Source organism: Sorghum bicolor, chromosome 2 (assembly GCF_000003195.3).
Source record: "Sorghum bicolor cultivar BTx623 chromosome 2, Sorghum_bicolor_NCBIv3, whole genome shotgun sequence".
NCBI classification, from domain to species: Eukaryota; Viridiplantae; Streptophyta; class Magnoliopsida; order Poales; family Poaceae; genus Sorghum; species Sorghum bicolor.
This window is the reverse complement of record NC_012871.2, coordinates 68283639-68303647: the sequence shown is the minus strand read 5'-3', so window position 1 is coordinate 68303647 and position 20009 is coordinate 68283639. Positions and strand designations below refer to the sequence as shown.

Genomic DNA, 20009 nt, shown 5'->3' with positions numbered 1-20009 from the left:
AGTTAAATAAGTTTAAATTTAACTAAATTTTATAATAAATTCATGCGTTGTAATTAGAGAAAAAAAACTATTAAATATCCAATATATCCGCTTCAATGGACAGTGTTACTGCACGATTTCACATAGCAACACGTTATCAAGATTGAAATAAAATCATCTATAAAATAACCCCAGCAATGAAGCATTTCGCTTTGTTGTTTCCAAAGCTAAGCAAAACATTTAATTGCTGCAAAATGATTGGATCATATGCAAAATGGTGAAACAATTTGGTTCTTAGTGAGGATTTCATCTTGTTTCAACGCATGGGAAACAACGCCCCGTGGGGTTTCAACATGGTGAAACTACTTCCTTCTCTCTCCTCTTTGTTTCATGCAAAAAGTACAGTTTTGCTGTCATGGCGCTCTAATAAAATGTGCATAACATTCTGGTGAAACCCCCCACTGAGACTAGCCTTACACAACAGCACCCAGGACACCTTAATTTGTATAGATACTACTTTTAATATTGTGAGTGGTTGCTACAGCAATCACAAATGAACAGGCTTGTTAATGTAAGCAAGGATCACAATGCTACATATCTTTTTTTTGTCTATTTATAAAATTTTAAATTATATCTTTATTTTATGATGACCATGACAAGCATAATATAAATTAATATTGACAATAATAATTTCATATGAATTATGTATTGAATTAAAATACAGTCTTGATAGACCTTTTCTTTTATTATTGTAAGGCACAAAATATTTACTCGCAAATATACTATAACTTTAGTTTTGTTACTATTCATGTGTTCGTAGAGTTAGATATCATGTTATATGACATGTTTCATGGATCCATAAAAATATGTAATTTTAGTATTTTATTAAAGTTGGTAAGGGGTTAGTTATCATCATGTCTCGGCTTTCACATGTCAACCTTTACCAAAAGTTTCACTGATATATGCAGACAACTTAGATATTTGCATTTTTATGTGTGGACAGCTTGGAGAAATATTTATTTCGATTAAATTGGATGACAAACTGCTCAAGATTAGTTTACAGCTTAATAGTTAGTTAATTCGTGTCATAATAAAAATTTATTTCAATCTAAAGCTAACTACTTAGTAATGGAAATACTTGTTTATTACTTGCTCTGGTCCATTTTATTTGGCGCTTGTTAGAATGACACGGTTTTTTAGATTGCATTTTGACCATTTATTTACATTACATTATATTATTTATGCTTATAAACTTATAATTATTGGATAGTATAATTCCTTACAAATATAATTATATAAAGTTTGTGTTATAATAGTTAATAATTATTAGTCTAACTAATGGTTAACGTTTTTAAAGTTTGAATCTTGGTATGTGTATGCGCCAAATAAAATGGAGCGGAGGGAGTAAGGAAGAATGAAAATTTCAAAGACCCTAAGACTGTATTTATTATTTATCTATTTTAGTAGTGAAAACGGAGTTATTTTATCAGAAAAAATAGAAATAAAAACTTAGATATAAATTGTAAGATAGGTCTTCTTTTGCGTCTCCTGCTAGAAAAAGATAGGTATGACCTGCAGTGCCACTTATTTCATCTCACCCATCTCGGGTTATTTTTGTTTTTTTATATTTGTTGGAGATAGTCGCCTTATTTAGTTCACCCTAAAAACTAAAAAGTTTTCAAGATTCTTTGTCACATCGAATTTTGCGGCATACACACGAAGCATTAAATATAAACAAAAGCAAAACTAATTACACAGTTTGCCTGTAAATCGCGAGACAAATCTTTTGATCCTAATTAGTTTATTATTGGACAATATTTGTCACAAATAAACAGAAGTACTATTATAGCGAAATTTAAAATATTTTTGCATCTAAACAAGCCCGAGTACACGCTACCAAACGCCAACGCCCAACGGGCCAAAATGCTTAATTGTCTTGAACAGATGATTCATATAAGGGTATCTAGGGCCTTGTGCCCTTGTTTACTTTCTAAAAATTTTCAAGATTTCCTGTCACATCGAATCTTGCGGCACATACATGGTACATTAAATATACATAAAAAAACTAATTGCACAGTTTGTCTGTAAATTGCGAGACTAATTTTTTAAGCCTAGTTGCTCTATGATTAGATAATATTTATCAAATAAAAACAAAAATGCTACAATGTTGAAATCCCAAAATTTTTGGGAACTGAACAAGGCTAAATGCAAAACGGGACTCTCAATAATGTAAATGCAAAACGGGACTGTATCGGTCAGTACCTATATAGAAAAAGACTTATTTTGTGTGTCTAAAAAATACAACTTAAATTTGGATATCCTCTCTTCTAGAGACTTATCTTCAAATTGCTGCCATTTTGAATAAGATAAAGATCAAAACCCAAATCAACTTGTTGAAGAAGATAAAAGGTCTGTTTAGTTCCCTATTTTTGGGTATCATAACACTTTTATTTGTATTTGATAATTATTATCTAATTATAGACTAATTAGAATTCATTTCACAAATCATAGACAAACTGTGTAACTAGTTATTTTTTAATTTATATTTAATGCTCCATACATGTGCCGTAAGGCCTTGTTTACTTCCCGACATATTTTGCAAAATGTCCCAGATTCCCCGTCACATCAAATCTTGCGGCACATGTATGAAATATTAAATATATAAATAAAAAATAACTAATTACATAGTTCGCATGTAATTTACAAGACCAATCTTTTGAGCCTAGTTAGCATATAATTGTACAATATCTGTCAAATACAAACGAATTTGCTACAGTACCATTTTGCAAAAAAAAATTCGGGAAGTAAACAAGGCCTAAGATTTAATGTAGTTCCATTTTTTTTTGCAAAATGAGCACTGTAGCACTTTCGTTTGTATTTGACAAATATTGTCCAATCATGGACTCATTAGGATCAAAAGATTCGTCTCGTAAATTATATATAAACTGTGTAATTAATTATTTTCTTTTATCTATATTTAATGCTCTATACATGTGTCACAATATTTGATGTAACGAGAAATCTGATAAATTTTATAATTTTTTTGGGAACTAAACAAGGCTAGTAGAATGAAACTAAACACCATCCAAAATTTTTGACAAAATAGTTGTCATTTTGCATTTTGGATTTTGGTCTCTATAGCCAAAAATCCCTAAAAAAGCAGCTTCATATATTTTGGACCGTGAAAAATTTGGTATTTTGGACGGAAATAAACACATCTATAAAAAAAATTGGTATTTTTTTTACATTTGATCATTTATTTGTTATTTTGTATTTTTCATTCCACGAAATCTAAACACAGAAAAAAAAAGTATCAAACTTTTTCCTACGAGCCTGTCAGTTTGTCACCAGTCGCGCGCGGGGTAGATTCGGCAGGACGCGACTCAAAAAAAAAAAAAAAAACACTCGGCGGGACGGCAGCGCAGGTCCACGCGGGCGCAGCGGAGGCAACGCGATGGTGGCTCGCCGCTTCGTGGTCCGGCATGGCCCCGCCGCCGCAGCCGGTGGCTCCGTCGAGCGGGAGGAGGAGGAGGAGCACGAGGTGGAGTACGATACGGAGCACGGCCTCGACGTCCTCCGCCTCCAGATCTTCTCCCTCACCGCCGTCCCGCCCGACCTCCAGAAGGTCGGCAGCACCCCTTCTCTGAGTCCCGATTCCATTCCACCCGACCCCATAGTTTTGCCGCGATCCGGACGCCGCTGACGCCTGCACTGCTCCCCACTTCTCGGTCCTGATGCGGTGTGCGTGCTTGCAGATCGTGGTGGAGGCGGATGGGTTGGTGGTGGACGACGGCACCGATCTGGAAACCGTCTCTGAGCGCCTGCGCCTCCTCGCTATCGGCGAGGAGGAGGAAGACGCCGCCGCAGCGGCCAGGGCGCAGGAAAAGTCCGATGAGGAATTCGCACGGATGCTACAGGTGCAGAATCGCTGACATCGCTGATGCTTCTGCTCTACTCTGCTTAGGTCGAGGCCTTTAGCTATTGTAGTTTGCATTGCCTTGCGGTATTGGCGGTAGCTGGTGGGCTCACTTGGTTTGGTAGGGGATTGGAGGATAGGTCATGGAATTGGTGCGTTTCAGCTAGAAATGACCTGGAGTTCCCTTGCACTCTTGTTTGGGTTGCACAGCTATTGATGGTATTTACTATTTAGAGCTGTTCACATGTTTAGGGCCTGTTCACTTGAACTTATCAGCACTACTTTTCAGCCATGGAACATTGTTTTTCTATCACAACAAATCAGCATCAACACCAGGCGAAAAATCAGCCAGTCCAGAGTTCTTTTGGGTACTGATTTGTTTCTTTTTTCTCAAACACTTTTGGTTACTGATTTGAGTTAAGCTGATATTTGAACCATGTGTGCTGGGCGGTATATGAATTAGGTTCAGGTGCTGATTAGGTGTTAAGTGTTATTATCTTGGTTTGAAGTTGGAAACCTTAGTGTGTTATTCCATCAAGGAGTTAGGTGGTTCAACATAAACACCAACTTATTTGGTGAAACATGAACATTTCACTTCACTCCATTGCGGCTGTGGCTTGGGTCGTGTAGGAACTCTTTTGCTGTTTTCAATTATTGGACATTTGGTTAATCTGATGCATTTAAAGAAATATTTTTTTTATCGAACACGCAGGAGAGCTGCGTATCATTATATTAATAGAATAAGAGAAAAAGTCTTACAGGGGCTAAACCCATACAGAGGCAAAACCCCACAAACACACACTCACAGCCTCAAAACAAAACAGCTAAGTCACCGGGGGAGAAATACAAGGGCGACCAAGAGAGAACCCCCAACTAAGCTGAAGCTCGGGCAGAGATTAGGGAAATCCCCTTAGCCCCTGCCGCACTCCACCGACCAGCCTCCTCCTTGGCCAGATGCAGGACTGAGTTAACATTTGGGGTTGCATTGTCGAAAACACAATCATTTCTGTGCCGCCAAATACTCCAGGCACCTAGGATTACCAGAGAATTCACGCCCCGTCTTAGGTCACTTTGAACAGCACCATCCATCTTTCTCCACCACTCGAAATTCTGATCAGCGGGTGTTGGAGCAAGGGTTGCAGCACCAAAATGAGAAAGGAAGGTGAACCAAAAAATTCTTGCAAATACACAGCCCACAAGGAGATGATGGAGATCTTCCTCGTGCTGGTCACATAGGACGCACACATCAGGATGAGGGAGGCCCCTCTTTGCTAACCTGTGTGCAGTCCAGCACCTGTTATGGGCCACTAACCACATGAAAAATCTGCATTTTGGGGCGCCCAAGTTTTCCAAATTCTCTCAAAGGGTTCAAAAGCGATGGCTCCATTAAACAGGGCAGTGTAGGCGCTCTTTGCTGTGTACTGGCCTGAAGAGGTTAGGCTCCATACATGTTTGTCAGGAATGCTCTCATTCAGCTCCACCCCAGATAAAATATCCCAGAGATGGACATACTGAGTTAGAGCAGCCGCGTCAACTTCGCCCTGTAAGTCTTCTATCCATCTGTTCTCAGGAAGGGCCTCATTAACAGTGTGTTTATGCAATCGCCTTTTGGGAACCAGAGCTACAACAAGAGGAGCAATCTCCTGGATTCCCTGACCATCCAGCCACTTATCCTTCCAGAAAAAGGTATTAGTGCCACTCCCCACTTCTGTACGAACCGCGACCGAGATCAGCCCAGCGACCTCCTTGCTGACTTGGACCAGCAGATTTGCCCAAGGTTTGCTTGGAGCACTCCGCTGCAGCCAGGGCCATCTTGCTTTCAAGGCAATCCCCAAAGTTTTCAGATCAGATATTCCCAGTCCGCCTAATTCCCGGGGTCGACAAACCTTGGGCCAGGCAACCACGCAATGACCCCCCATTCGCTTCTCTTCTTCCCTTCCAAAGGAAGGACCTTCTAATCTTATCGATGGCTTTGAGAGCCCAAGGCGGAAGATCAATTGCCATAACAACGTAAATTAGGATACCTGTAAGCACAAATTGCACGTGAATCACCCTGCCAGCACGTGTCATCAAATCTGCCTTCCACCCCGGTAGCTGTCCAGCAACTTTATCCATGATGGGTTGGACCTGCTCCTTGGTCAATTTTTTATTGGACAGGGGCAAACCCAGATATTTGCAAGGGAAATCCAGAACCTCACACGGCAGCATGTTTTGAATGAGGGTCAGGTCCTCCTCAGCACAGCAGATTGGCAAAACGTTGCTTTTCTGAACATTTGTTTTGAGGCCCGAGGCTTCCCCAAACAAATGCAGGAGCTGTAAAGATAAATTTATGTCTGCTGCAATGGGTTGGAGAAAAAGGGCGACATCATCAGCATAAAGAGAGATCCTGTGCTGAATAGGTCTCCTAGATAAGGGCTGAAGTAATCCGGCATCTGCAGCCCTAGTGAACATCAAATTCAAGGCTGATTTTGGGAGTCTTAAGCTGGACCTTGGAAGGTTCCTTTAATTTACTCCACAGTGTATGAGGTCATATGCCAAATGCAAGTTACCATGCCGATGTTAGAACCCACCCTAGTTCAGGGTTGCAGATGGCCTAATAAGATTTATAGGGGACAGATAGTGGTTGACAAGGAGAACCCTTCCTAATTCTCTATGTGGGCCCACTAATACTATTTCACGATACATGCGACATGTTGACAATACCCTGATGGCCCCTAATGAGGTTACATGTAGCAGGGCCTAGTGTTCTTTGTGTTTACCTTTTTTTATTGTTCTAGGATAGGAGGCAAAGAAATGTTGGAAAAGTTATGTACGTTATTTTTGTTTTGATGCTAAAAAGGGCGCATAATTTTGCATATTGTGCTCAAGTAGCTCCCTTCCCAGATTTGATCTCCAGTGGAGACAAATTTCAGGATATTTCCTTAAGATTTATCCTAGGTTACATATCCCATGACACTCCATGTTAGTTGTTCCTGGGATTATAAAAATAAACTCGACCAACCTAGGAAGAACCAGGTTACATTACATATAATGAAATAGACACTCAAACCTGAGATGAATATGAATTGAATCTGGGTGACCCACACCTCCCTGTTGTTCCCGGAATTACATCCTGGTTTGATTCACTCGTAAAGAATACACACAACCATGTGCTTTAAATGGGACTGCATATTTGTGCTCAGGAGGCCTAGGTTCCACTGATTTCTATTCTAGTTTGTGTGCAAGAGATGTTCATGTGTATTACGTGTGGATCTTCTTTATACTTCTAAAATGGTGCATATGATTCGTGGATAGATGAATCCACATGGTAAATGCAAGCTAACTAGTAACTAGACATCGTTGCTTCCATTTTTGCATGATTAATTTTTGATGGATTCCCAACAGGGAACATCCTGGTGGTACCATGCTATGTTGAGTCTGTTTCAATGTTACCACACTTCACCTATTTGTCCACCAGTCACCACAGTTTAGGAAAAGTAAAATGTGCCAATACTGGGTACTAAGAAACTATGCTTCACAGAAGTTGTGACTTTGAACCAAAGAGGGTCAAACTTTCCTAACTTCAGTTCATTTTTGGTTGTCATGTCTCACCTTGCCTGGCAAAACTAGTTGGCATGAAGTGTTTACTTCCTTCCTCTCACCTTTTGCACCCAAGTGTTTCCTGCTTTTGAGAGTCAAATTGCCCCTCATCCACTAGCAAGGCTAGGCTGCTAAGCTAGGCTAGGCAATGAAAATAAAGTATTGCTTTATTTTCGTAAACTCTGGCAATGGAATGAAGTAATTCCTACTTTATATACTTTTTCCAAGCGAAAATGAAATAACTAACATCGATAAACATCTATTATTATTCCCACTAGATGGCAGAGGCTTACTTCTTGAAATTTTACTAGGCGGAGGAAGAGGCACTTCTCCTACAACAGTACAGTATACAAAATGATGGTGGAGATGTGTTTAGACAGAGAGTTGAGCCTTACATGCACCAGGTTCTGATGGTATGGAATCAGAATGCATTTCATTTTGAATTCCTTACCTTATGGGATTTGTATATCTGGTGCTTGAGTATATATTTGGATGCAGTATGAAGATCCAGTGGGACAAGAGGCAGCACGTAAGACAGTTCCAATATGCGAACTGGAGGAGAAGGCATTGGTTTCACTGGCCAAGGTTTCACTTTATTTTACCACTAATGTTATTTTCTTCTCTCACTCTGGTCTCTCTCTGTGTGTGTGTGTGTGTGTGTGTGTGTGTGTGTGTTTTGTTCCAATGCAAGATGTATTTTATGATTATCTTATTATTATCACTTCTATAAGTTTTTCTAGATTTTCTTAAAGAAAATTTGGATACAAATTGCTATGTTGCATTCCATGTTTTAAGAGATGGGTGTTCAGAAATTCTTACAAATGGCTGTTTAGTAGGAAGGGAATTTCAATCCTTCGAATGATGAAGAGAAGCATGGCTTTCTGCTGCAATTGCTTTTCTGGTTTAAGCAATCATTCAGGTCACTGAAACACTTCGATGCCTTCTTTTCAGTCATTACTTCAGCAAATTCTGAACATGTGCATGTGTCTAATATCACCCATATTTCAGTGAATCTGTACTTCTATATAACCATTATTTTAAGAAATGATTACATTTTGCATTCCTCACTTACATCCCTTAGCTATCGAAATCTGTACGCACAGCTGTCTGAGGTCAAATCCACCCTGATTTCAGGTATGGTATCTGAGTTTGAAAAGATGTTCAGTCGGCTTGCCATGTCACTATAACTAACAGTGAAGTTGCCTTTGTCCATGCTTTGGTTGTGCTCACTTTTTTTTTTGTGACTTTTGGTTGTGCTCACTGACTGACATCTAAAGTCCACATCTTCACCACACCTTTGATGCACTTCATTCTCAGTGGGCCATCCTGCTGTTGTATTTATCATGAGCTGCTACCACATGCGGTAGACAGCTTGTGCAGAGCCAGGTGGTATAAAAGTAGTGAGGAGGTTAGCTAAGATGGCTTTTCAAATCATAGTCATCAGCATTACTTGAAACAACAAATTCACATCAATAGAATCTACACATGAGTATGAGCTAGGATAATAATAATAAGGTTCAATGAAAATTCCTTGTTAAGCGAAAACTAATTTGTTCATCTAGTGGGAGCCAGTACTAACAAGATGGTGCAGTTCTCACCCATTTCATTGGTTCAGGGATTTAAGGTGCCAAGTTGGATGATTTAATAGTTGTGGACTAAAATTGAACATTTTTATAGTTGAGGGGTAAAATGGACTTACTCCTTTATTCTACATTATTCACTAAAGTACTCCTTAGTCCTTGTGGCTTGCGCTACTAAGGTTTTTTCTTCTTTTTTGTATAACTAAATTGTAAAATGTATATTTGAAATGATGGGAGCTTGATCTCATAGGCATGCTAAATTATATAATTAACTAATTAAGCATGTACTTGTAACCACAAAACCCATTCTCGGAGCATGCACAGGAACTTTTAATGCAGTATAATACTGACATGGTAAAAGTTAAACAGTCACAAGGAGTGCCCCTATTTCGATATTATATTCCAATCTAAGAACATGGTGTCACACTAATTTGCAGTAACAACTTTGGACCCTATTATGGTGCTCTTTGTAATGTTTTTGCTGCGAACCTTTGCATATTTTAATGTTGCTTTTTGCAGTTTATGTATGTGGTAGAACAACCTACAATACTGCTCACATCTTTCATGTGTCGTTTATTTTTGCAGATGGGTTAATGCAGCACCTTGTGACAGCTGTGGTCGTGAGACATCCAATGTTGGAATGGGCACCCCACTTACCTCAGAAATCAAATTTGGCGCTTCACGTGTTGAGATTTATAGGTAGCTATCAGTCTATCACTAGAATATTATTTTCTTATTACATCTCATATAGTTATTTTAGATGCGCATATCCTTTCAAAACTTGTGAACTCAGTATCAAGTGAATTCCTCCTGCGTATTCGAGAAAAAAAAGTATCAAGTGAATCATATTGCTCCTGCTTGAAGCCTAGTTATTTTTTCTCGAATGCGTAGGAGAACTGCATATCATAATATTAAAAAGAAGAGGGGGGGGGGGGGGGGTAAGAACCCTTCCACACGCACCCACACCCACTCAAAAAGAGAAAAAATACAATCTCACCATTTCCTTGACAAACAACAACCTTGACCACACAAAACACCTAAGCCTAGTGCCCTAGTTATATATTCGGTGTTGTTTGTCATAATATTGTATGATTCAAAGTATGAATTGGAACCCTAACAATCTCATGTTTCGTGAATATAAATGCTGAACTAAAGCAATCGGTGACACGGTTGTTTATTTGTTTCTGCCACATAGTTTCTTATACCTGTGCCAGTGATGAATCTGATGAAATTATTCCCTTTTGTCCCTGTGTTTTTTGTGCCGTTTATCAACTGGGGAAACTGAACTTAAAATACAGGGACCAAATGTACTATTACCCCTTGTGATTAAATCACCGCTCCAACATGTCGCCATATGACCATTTTCTTTACTCATGTCTTGACATATGCTATCTTTAGGTGTAACCATTGTTCTAGTATCACCCGTTTCCCAAGGTACAACGATCCACGTAAGGTAGAGTAACGAATCCAAGTATTTATGATTCATTTGGGTGTTTACTTTTGAATATGTCCTACCAAAATGAAAATTGACGGTCAAGTTATCTGTCTTTCTTGCTTTGGAAGCTTATACAAACTAGGAGAGGTCGCTGTGGAGAATGGGCAAATTGCTTCACATTCTACTGTCGAGCTTTTGGATATGATGCTCGTTTGGTTAGTTTCATAGCGCTTATGAATTTTCTGCAGCTAAATGTTGTAGTATGGACATTACCATGATTCAGTTAACTTCATTATCTACTCCTATTCAAATTTGAAGAAACAATCAGATTTCTTGCCTATTCTGTATAGTAAAAAAATGTTATGGTAAATTGCTATGATGTGCATAGAAAAATGTGGATATTATTGATATATAGAGGATGCTGAAGTATTGAACACTTAACATAATTGATTGACATGTGTGTTCTGATGAAGAGGTTCCAGGCTATCTTTTGATTACTGCATCCCTATCAATTACCATACGATGTTCAAAAGTGTTAGGAACTCACATGTTTCAGTCAAACAAATAAAAAGCTGTCCATAATGTAGTTCAATTACTTCCTCCAATTTAGCTTTTGACCCTCTTGTGCCTTTCTGTGTAGTCTGCATCACTGCCGCTCTCTTGTTAGTACACCCAAATTTATGTCGTCCACTTGTTGGTAGTCCATGCTCATCTAATTCAGTAAAAATACGCTATTGTAAAGATTAAACAAAGCGTTTCTTCCACCTAGTGTAATAGATTGACCTGACCTACCTATTTATAATTTGCAGATTCTGGATTTCACTGATCACGTGTGGACAGAATGTTTTTCAAACTTGTACGGGAGGTCAGTTGAACAAACCCACTGCTTCTAAGTTTGAATTTGGTGTTCTAGCACCCTTATTCTCAATGCTGTTCTTCTGGAATATTTAGGTGGATGCACCTAGATCCATGCGAAGGAGTCTACGACAATCCCCTACTGTATGAGAAAGGGTAATAATTTGGTCCTGCCCAACTGGTTTCTGCATATTGCACTGCGGTACCTAAAGCTTTTGCAAATGCTGTGCATTTGTTCATGCTGTATTGCATTGTCTTTTAGGTGGAACAAGAAGTTAGATTATGTTATTGCGATTTCTAAAGATGGAGTACGTGACGTAACAAAACGCTACACCAGAAAGTGGCATGAGGTAGAATTTTTATGGTCAGTTATGACCTCTGTTGGGCGTGAGTGGGCGATCTTCTTCTCTTTGAACTGGGTTTACTTCATTTTTAGATTGAAGTGGTTTGACGTACTGTATCCTTATCTGCCCTTGCAGGTTCTCTCTAGGCGAACAATTACCTCTGAAGAAACTGTTGTGGCTGTTCTATCATCTATAACAGGGAAGTATCGCACTGGTTTGTCAACTGATGCTCTATCAGTCATAGAAAATCGTGAAAAGGAGGAGTCTGAGGAACTTAGCAAATCTGCTTATCTTCAAGTTGAAACAGCTTTATCCTTACCTGGAAGGCTAAGTGGTTCTGTGGAATGGAGGAAAGCAAGGTCAGAGTTGGGCCAAGCAGATTCACTCAGTTGCTCATCCTGCCCTATTCGGAAATGTGTGGATGCTCATGTTTCAAATATATATGATGCTCTTTCTGCTTTTCTTTCACATTTTTGTGACAAAAAAGTCCCTAAAGAAAGAATTATTGAAGTTTTTGACACATTGAAGACTTTGATGCTAACTCTTAAAAATTCCAACTTCAAGAGCAGAAGTGCTACACTAGACCAGAAAACACACCATCTATTTGAGGAGATATTTCCTTCCTTTGAAAGACTGTTATCTGCTATTTCACTGAAAGCAGAACTGGGAAGTGCTGGACACCAATCTGTGACTGTAGCTGGAAATCCAATACACTCATCCTTAGCGTTACCAGTAGCACTGGATGCAGTTAATGAGATATTGAGTAATTATAAGAATAATACCTCTTTCACAGAAGGCAACCATTTCCCAAGAGGGAACAGAGTATGCTCAGGTTCAGTCCTTGCAAGCAGGGAACAGCTTCCAATCGGAATTGTATGTGAATGCAATTTGTTCATTTTTGTAGTATCCATTGCTCGGTGTTTTCCATACATTAGTATGTTTGAAAATATTTCAGGCAACAGCAGCTTTTGACGGCATCCATTCTTCCAAATGGGAAGAGCCTGATGGAGCCAAAGGTAATCTGGTTATAGTTAATACAAATACTATCTTCTACTTATAGATTATCTTAGTCACCTGGATTGAAAACCCAAGTTGAATCATCCCTTTTTCTTAACTTCTCGCCGCTGGTGTTCCAACTGCCACATGCTTGTTGATTAATTAAACATTTACCGGAAGCATCTTAAATTTGTACAAATATGTGATGTGGGGCCGACAATACAGCCGCCGACCTCGAGCACGAGGTGCTGCGCATGGCCAGCAGCAGCTTAATGAGGACAGGGCGGCTGAAGCTTAAGGCCTCACGAGGACCAAGAAAGAAGAGGAAGAACTTAGCAGCCAACTAATTACGGCTGGCATTAGTATCAAGGAGACAGACTCCTTTAGCATTAAGTAGCAGCCGGCTGTAATTGCCTGGCAGTAGAATCAAGGAGCCTGGCTCCTATTTATGTAATCGACAGACCATCGTATGAGGCAAGCAAGAAGAACCAAGTTATCCCTAGTCTCATCTCTGCTGTCTTCAATCTCACCTTGTGCTGGGCGTCCAGGGAAGAACCCTGGCGCCAGCATTACCCACCTGCAGCTACGAGTTGAGAAGTCAGGGACCTGCCACTCGGGGACCTGAGGTCCTTGACAACTTGGTATCGGACGGCCGTCGATCCTCCGGCTGCCAAACCACCTCTGCTGCATCCTCTGCCACACCAGCATCCTCACCCACCCACTCCGCCACATCTTTCCCGCCCACCATGACAGAGCCCTCCATCACCGACCTCGCCAAGATGATTGGTGACCTCACCAAGAACATGGCGGCGATGCAGCAGCAGCTCCTGGCCATCCAGCAAGCCCAGCCGCCACCATCTTCTTCGTCAGGCTCGCGCGGGTCCGGCTTCGGCGAACACCACGGCGACCGGCCGCCGCGACTCCAGAAGATGGACTTCCCCAAGTTCGACGGGAAGTCCGATCCGCTGGCCTTCATCAATCGATGTGAAGCATTCTTCGTCCAGCAGCGCATCGCGCCGGAAGAGCAGGTATGGATGGCTTCGTATAATCTCGAAGACATCGCGCAGATGTGGTATATCCTCGTGCAGCAATCGGAGGGCACCCCCAACTGGCGGCGCTTCACCGAACTCCTCAATCTCTGCTTCGGGCCGCCTCTCCAGTCCAATCCCATGGGCGAGCTCATGGCTTGCCGCCGCATTGGGACTGTGGAGGAATACCAGGCCCGCTTTGAGGCTCTGCTTCCCCGGGCCGGTCCACTGGAGGAAGCCCAGCGGGTCCAAGCATTCACGGCGGGGCTTGGGCCGCCGCTCCGCCATAACGTGGAGATGCATAACCCCCAGCACCTCGTCGTGGCCATGAGTCTGGCCCGGAAACTGGAGCTACGCGAGCAGAGCGCCGCGGCCGCCGCGACCGCCGCGGCCATCGCCCCCATCGTGGCCTCGGCACCGCGCTTGGACGGCCGCGGTCTGCTGACGGGGCCTTCCCCCACGTTGGCCCTTCCAGCTCCACCGACGCAGCAGCAGCAACGCCCCCCCAACATCACCCCGTCCTTCGCCGGTCGACAGGTCCGCCGGCTGTCCAACGCCGAGATGGACGATCGTCGCCGACAGGGACTCTGTTTCAATTGCAACGAGAAATACTCTTGCGGCCATAACCGTGTCTGTCAACGCCTGTTTTTTCTGGACATTGCAGAGGAGGACGACGCAGATGAAATCGCCCCTGTACAGGCCTCGGACGCCCCACTCATCTCGCTCCACGCGATAGCAGGTGTCCGCCTGGGGGACACGATGCAGGTGCGCATCAACCTTGGTGGCGCGTCCCTGCTGGCCCTGCTCGATTCAGGGTCAACGCACAACTTCGTGGCAGATGAAGCGGCCGCCCGCACAACCCTCCGCCTCCAGCTCCGCGGTGGCATGAAGGTCACCGTCGCCAATGGCGAATGGGTGCCGTGTCCAGGCGTGTACCGCGCAGCCCCCTTCTCCATCGAGGGCACCCACTTCTCCACCGACTTCTTCGCCCTTCCGCTGGCCGGCTATGACGTTGTGCTGGGAACGCAGTGGCTGGCCACGTTGGGGCCCATCCTTTGGGACTTCAGCGCCCTGACCATGTCCTTCTGGCACCATGACTGCCGTGTGTGCTGGAAGGGCGTGGTCGGACCGACGAGCCCACGCCTCAAGGCGTGCCACTCCAACGATCTCATGCCGACCCTCCTGGACGAGTTCGCCTCCGTCTTCGCCGAACCAGAAGGCATGCCACCACCGCGTTCCCGGGACCATCACATCAACCTGGTGCCAGGAGCGGCGCCCGTTGCGGTCCGCCCCTACCGCTACCCGGCATCGCACAAGGACGAGCTGGAACGCCAGTGCTCCGATATGCTGCGCCAAGGTCTCATCCGGCGCAGCAACTCGGCGTTCTCTTCGCCGGTCCTGCTCGTCAAGAAGGCGGACGGGTCTTGGAGGTTCTGCGTCGACTACCGTGCACTCAACTCCATCACCATCAAGGACGCCCATCCCATCCCTGTCGTCGACGAGCTCCTGGATGAGCTGCACGGCGCCCGGTTCTTCTCCAAGCTGGACCTGCGTTCCGGGTACCATCAGGTCCGGATGCATCCGGAGGACATCGAGAAGACCGCGTTCCGGACGCACGAAGGGCTGTACGAGTTTTTGGTCATGCCTTTTGGCCTCTGCAACGCACCAGCGACGTTCCAGGCCCTCATGAACGACGTGCTCCGACCATTCCTCCGCCGCTTCGTCCTCGTCTTCTTCGACGACATCCTCATCTACAGCCACTCCCTCGCCGAGCACCTCCAGCACGTGCGCACTGTCCTCAACACTCTCCACCAACATCGGCTCTTCGTCAAGCGTACCAAGTGCGAGTTCGGTGCTGCATCCATTGGCTACCTGGGCCACATCATCTCAGCCCAGGGAGTGGCCATGGACCCAGAGAAGGTGCGTGCAGTGGCAGACTGGCCACAGCCACGCTCAGCTTGGGCGATTCGCGGATTCCTCGGCTTGGCGGGATACTACCGCAAGTTTGTAAAGGACTTCGGGGCGATCGCTGCTCCACTCACCGCCCTCCTCAAGAAAGAAGGCTTCTCCTGGTCCGCAGAAGCTGAGACAGCCTTCTCCACCCTCAAGGCTGCAGTCACCACGGCACCAGTTCTGACCCTCCCTGACTTCAACCAAAAATTTGTCGTGGAATGCGACGCGTCAACTCATGGCTTCGGTGCAGTACTGCTCCAAGGGCCGCACCCGGTGGCCTTCTTCAGCCGGCCGGCAGCACCACGACACCGCTCACTAGCAGCCTATGAACGCGAGCTGATCGGCCTTGTGCTGGCCATCAGGCACTGGCGGCCATACCTATGGGGCAGACCCTTCCTGGTGCGAACTGACCACTTCAGTTTGAAGTTTCTGCTGGATCAAAGGCTGTCCACCATCCCCCAACATCACTGGGTGGGTAAGCTATTGGGTTTTGACTTCACAGTCGAATACAAAGCGGGCAGCACCAACACAGTGGCGGACGCGCTCTCGCGCCGGGACACTGAGGAGGCAGTAGTGTTGGCCATTTCAGGGCCCAGATTCGACTTCATCACACGCCTACGCCAAGCCAATCAGCAGGACCCAGCCTTGGTTGCCCTACAGGAAGACATCACTTCAGGCAGTCGCGGGCCACCGTGGGCCATCACAGACGGCCTGGTGGCATTTAACGGCCGCCTCTACCTACCTCCGGGCGCGCCGCTCCTCCACGAGGTTCTCACTGCTGTCCATGAGGATGGCCATGAGGGCGTCCAGCGCACACTCCATCGGCTGCAGCGAGATTTCCACTCACCCAACCTACGAGTGGCCGTCCAGGACTTCGTACGTGCCTGCGTCACGTGCCAAAGGTATAAGACAGAGCATCTGCATCCAGCTGGCCTCCTCCTGCCCCTCCCTGTGTCATCATCCATCTGGACAGACATAGGCATTGACTTCATCGAGGCACTGCCAAAAGTGGGCGGCAAGTTCGTGATCCTCACCGTCGTCGACAGGTTCAGCAAATATTGCCATTTCATTCCGCTGTCCCATCCTTACTCAGCAGAATCAGTAGCCCAAGCGTTCTTCTCCGGCATTGTCAGGCTGCACGGACTACCCCAGTCCATCGTCTCAGATCGGGACGTCGTCTTCACTTCCATATTTTGGAAGGAACTGATGCGGCTCTCAGGGATTAAGCTCCATATGACGACTGCATTTCACCCCCAATCAGATGGTCAGACAGAGGCAGCCAACAAGGTGATCATCATGTACCTACGCTGCATGACAGGGGACAGGCCTCGAAAATGGCTGCAGTGCTTGCCGTGGGCTGAGTTCATCTTCAACACAGCTTACCAGACCGCCCTGAAAATGACACCATTCCAGGTCGTTTACGGCAGGGAGCCTCCCTCCATTCGCTCCTACGAACCAGGCGAGTCGCGCGTTGCAGCTGTGGCTAAATCCATGGCTGAACGCGACGAACTGATAGCTGATGCACGCGCAAGGCTGGAGCAGGCGCAGCAGGTGTACAAGCGCTGCTATGATCAGCACCATCGGGAGGTCCACTTCAGCACTGGTGATTGGGTATGGCTCCGCCTTCGACATCGTGCCCCTGCCTCGCTGAACGAAGTCACCAAAGGCAAACTGCGCCCACGCTTCTACGGGCCATATCAGGTGGCGGAGGTCATCAACGAGGTCGCATACCGCCTCGACCTGCCACCACGCGCCCGCCTTCACAATGTCTTCCATGTCGGTCTGCTCAAGAAGTTCGTGGGCGTCCCACCAGCAGCACCACCACCTCTGCCCCTGGTTCACTATGGCGCCACCCAGCCGGTGCCCGAACGCGCCTCCCGCACCAGACTTGCACGTGGAGTCCGTCAGGTGCTCATCCACTGGCAGGGCGAACCAGCGTCCTCTGCAACATGGGAAGACATCGACTCCTTCCAAGATCGCTACCCCAGCTTTCAGCTCGAGGACGAGCTGCTCGTCGAGGGAGGGAGAGATGTGATGTGGGGCCGACAATACAGCCGCCGACCTCGAGCACGAGGTGCTGCGCATGGCCAGCAGCAGCTTAATGAGGACAGGGCGGCTGAAGCTTAAGGCCTCACGAGGACCAAGAAAGAAGAGGAAGAGCTTAGCAGCCAACTAATTACGGCTGGCATTAGTATCAAGGAGACAGACTCCTTTAGCATTAAGTAGCAGCCGGCTGTAATTGCCTGGCAGTAGAATCAAGGAGCCTGGCTCCTATTTATGTAATCGACAGACCATCGTATGAGGCAAGCAAGAAGAACCAAGTTATCCCTAGTCTCATCTCTGCTGTCTTCAATCTCACCTTGTGCTGGGCGTCCAGGGAAGAACCCTGGCGCCAGCATTACCCACCTGCAGCTACGAGTTGAGAAGTCAGGGACCTGCCACTCGGGGACCTGAGGTCCTTGACAAAATATAGGCTTGCTTTCGAATTTATGTGAATTTCGAGCTTTGAATTGATTGTTTCATATTTTTGCATGTTTCTCCAACTTGGTGTAACAAATGGTGGTGTGGGCACCAGTAGCATGCATGCTTTAGTATTTATGTTGATTTTTTTTTCCCAAAGTAATAACTGTGAAGGAGTTTGCAGTTTTTCTTGCTATTTCTTTTACTTCCTATCAGTTGTCTCCCTGATGACTAATTGTTTTTATTTTGCTAGGTTGAAACTTGAAGTTTGATTATGGCATTATGCAATTGGGGACTTTGATTTAGTATGTTTTTTGAATTGTCGTAGAAGTTATTTGTCTACATGATCTAGTTCATGGATGCTTGATGATACTGTATATCTTTTCTGCTCCCTGTAGCAATCCACATTTGCTATCCATCTTAAAACTTATTATAGTTTTGCACCTGATGCAGTTCATCAATTATTCTTTATTCACAGTAATGTCCGGTCAAGTTTTGCAGATTTTTTTTGTGTTGTTGTAAAGATGCTGTCTAAAGTGTTTCAAGTACACAAGTGTAGAATTTTATTGATCTGCTGTATTGGCTAACAAAGAAGTTATGCAGGATGTTGGCTGATTTATACAATGCAAGCTGGCAAAAGTTGTGAGTTGGAGTCATATGATTTGATGTCAGCTAATGATGCTCCAGAGAGGGATCCAATGGACTGGTAAAGCTGAGATAGATTGTTAGTCTTATTTAATCCAATGGACTGGAATGGAATATAATGTGCACTATCTGCCATATACATTAAATAAATCACGATGTTGTTCCTTTTTTTTGTAGCATTAATGTCTTACTTGGAGTGCATAATGTTCTATGAGACCATCCAATATTGTGTCTACTCTAAAAGCTTATTAAGAGAACTATCTTGAAGCTAGAAAAATTAGCGCAAGATAAACAAAATTAAACATGATTTGAAAAACCTCACTTGAAGTCAAACAGGTTCTTTGTCCTTTCTTTTGTGCTTATTTTGGTCATTGGTTTGTCCTTGTGGACTTGCAAATATCTTGTTTAGCATTGTTGGTCTGAATGCAGAAAGCCAGATAGTTAGGCTTGCTTTGATGAGAATGTAATCTCCTCAGTTAAATTTCTGTTCACTTAAATGGTCAGTCCATTTTTTTTACTATGAACCATATGACTTGCTGAATTGCATCGTTAACTAGATAATTATTGTAGAAAGAAATTTGTAGCTATATAAGTTATGGGCAACGTTAATCGAACTTACTATCAATTTCATTGCAACTCACAAGCATTTTTATGTCAGGGTTCTTGAAGGGAGCACAGATGCAGGTTCCACCTGGAATCTACTTGATGCTCGGAATTCTGAAATGTTTGAGAGCCGTTTCCTTAGAAAAACATTTACAGTGGATAAGAGATATAAAGCAAATGCTTTCCGGTAGGTTTTACACCATCGTGGTAAAAAAAAAAAAGGTTTCATACCATCGGCTGATGGCTGATGCACACTTTGTGAAGTAGTTAGCAAACCTTTTCCCTTCTGACTGAATTGCTCTATTTCCTTTGGCAGGTTTAGGTTTCTACGCGTAAGAGAATCTCATTCTAATCCAAGGTTTCAGATAGGATCAATTGATCTATATGGGAAAACTGTATGAACTTCCCGGAACTGTGTTTCACTTTTAGTGAGGTCAGCAAGTGGAAGCTTTTCTAACCTGCTCGATTTCGCGAACCTGTGTAGTATCATAAATCCAATTGTAATATGGACATTTTTTTTAAGGAATCCGGAGGAGCCAGTGGCTCCTATGTAATATGAACATTTACTGTGGAAATAGCAGACAGTAGTATCATGAATGAATTGAATAATTAAGAACATGGTTTTTTTGTGTGTTT

The 20009-nt window shown here is 44.1% G+C and overlaps 1 protein-coding gene across 2 annotated transcripts; it reads left to right on the top strand.

Annotated features, from left to right (window-relative positions):
• On the top strand, window positions 3368-20009 carry LOC8077463 (peptide-N(4)-(N-acetyl-beta-glucosaminyl)asparagine amidase). Of its 2 annotated transcripts, XM_002462843.2 has the most exons (16): window positions 3368-3604; window positions 3735-3896; window positions 7786-7887; window positions 7973-8059; window positions 8311-8393; window positions 9640-9753; window positions 10453-10507; window positions 10618-10704; window positions 11299-11354; window positions 11441-11500; window positions 11607-11694; window positions 11824-12561; window positions 12644-12704; window positions 18729-18831; window positions 19429-19560; window positions 19690-20009. In XM_002462843.2, exons 1-16 carry the CDS (start codon window positions 3434-3436, stop codon window positions 19772-19774), a joined length of 2184 nt encoding a protein of 727 aa, XP_002462888.1. In that variant the 5' UTR covers window positions 3368-3433; the 3' UTR covers window positions 19775-20009. The 2 variants fall into 2 exon arrangements, with proteins under 2 accessions (XP_002462888.1, XP_021307803.1); XM_021452128.1 differs by lacking the exon at window positions 3368-3604 and having other exon boundaries at window positions 3787-3896; window positions 7753-7887.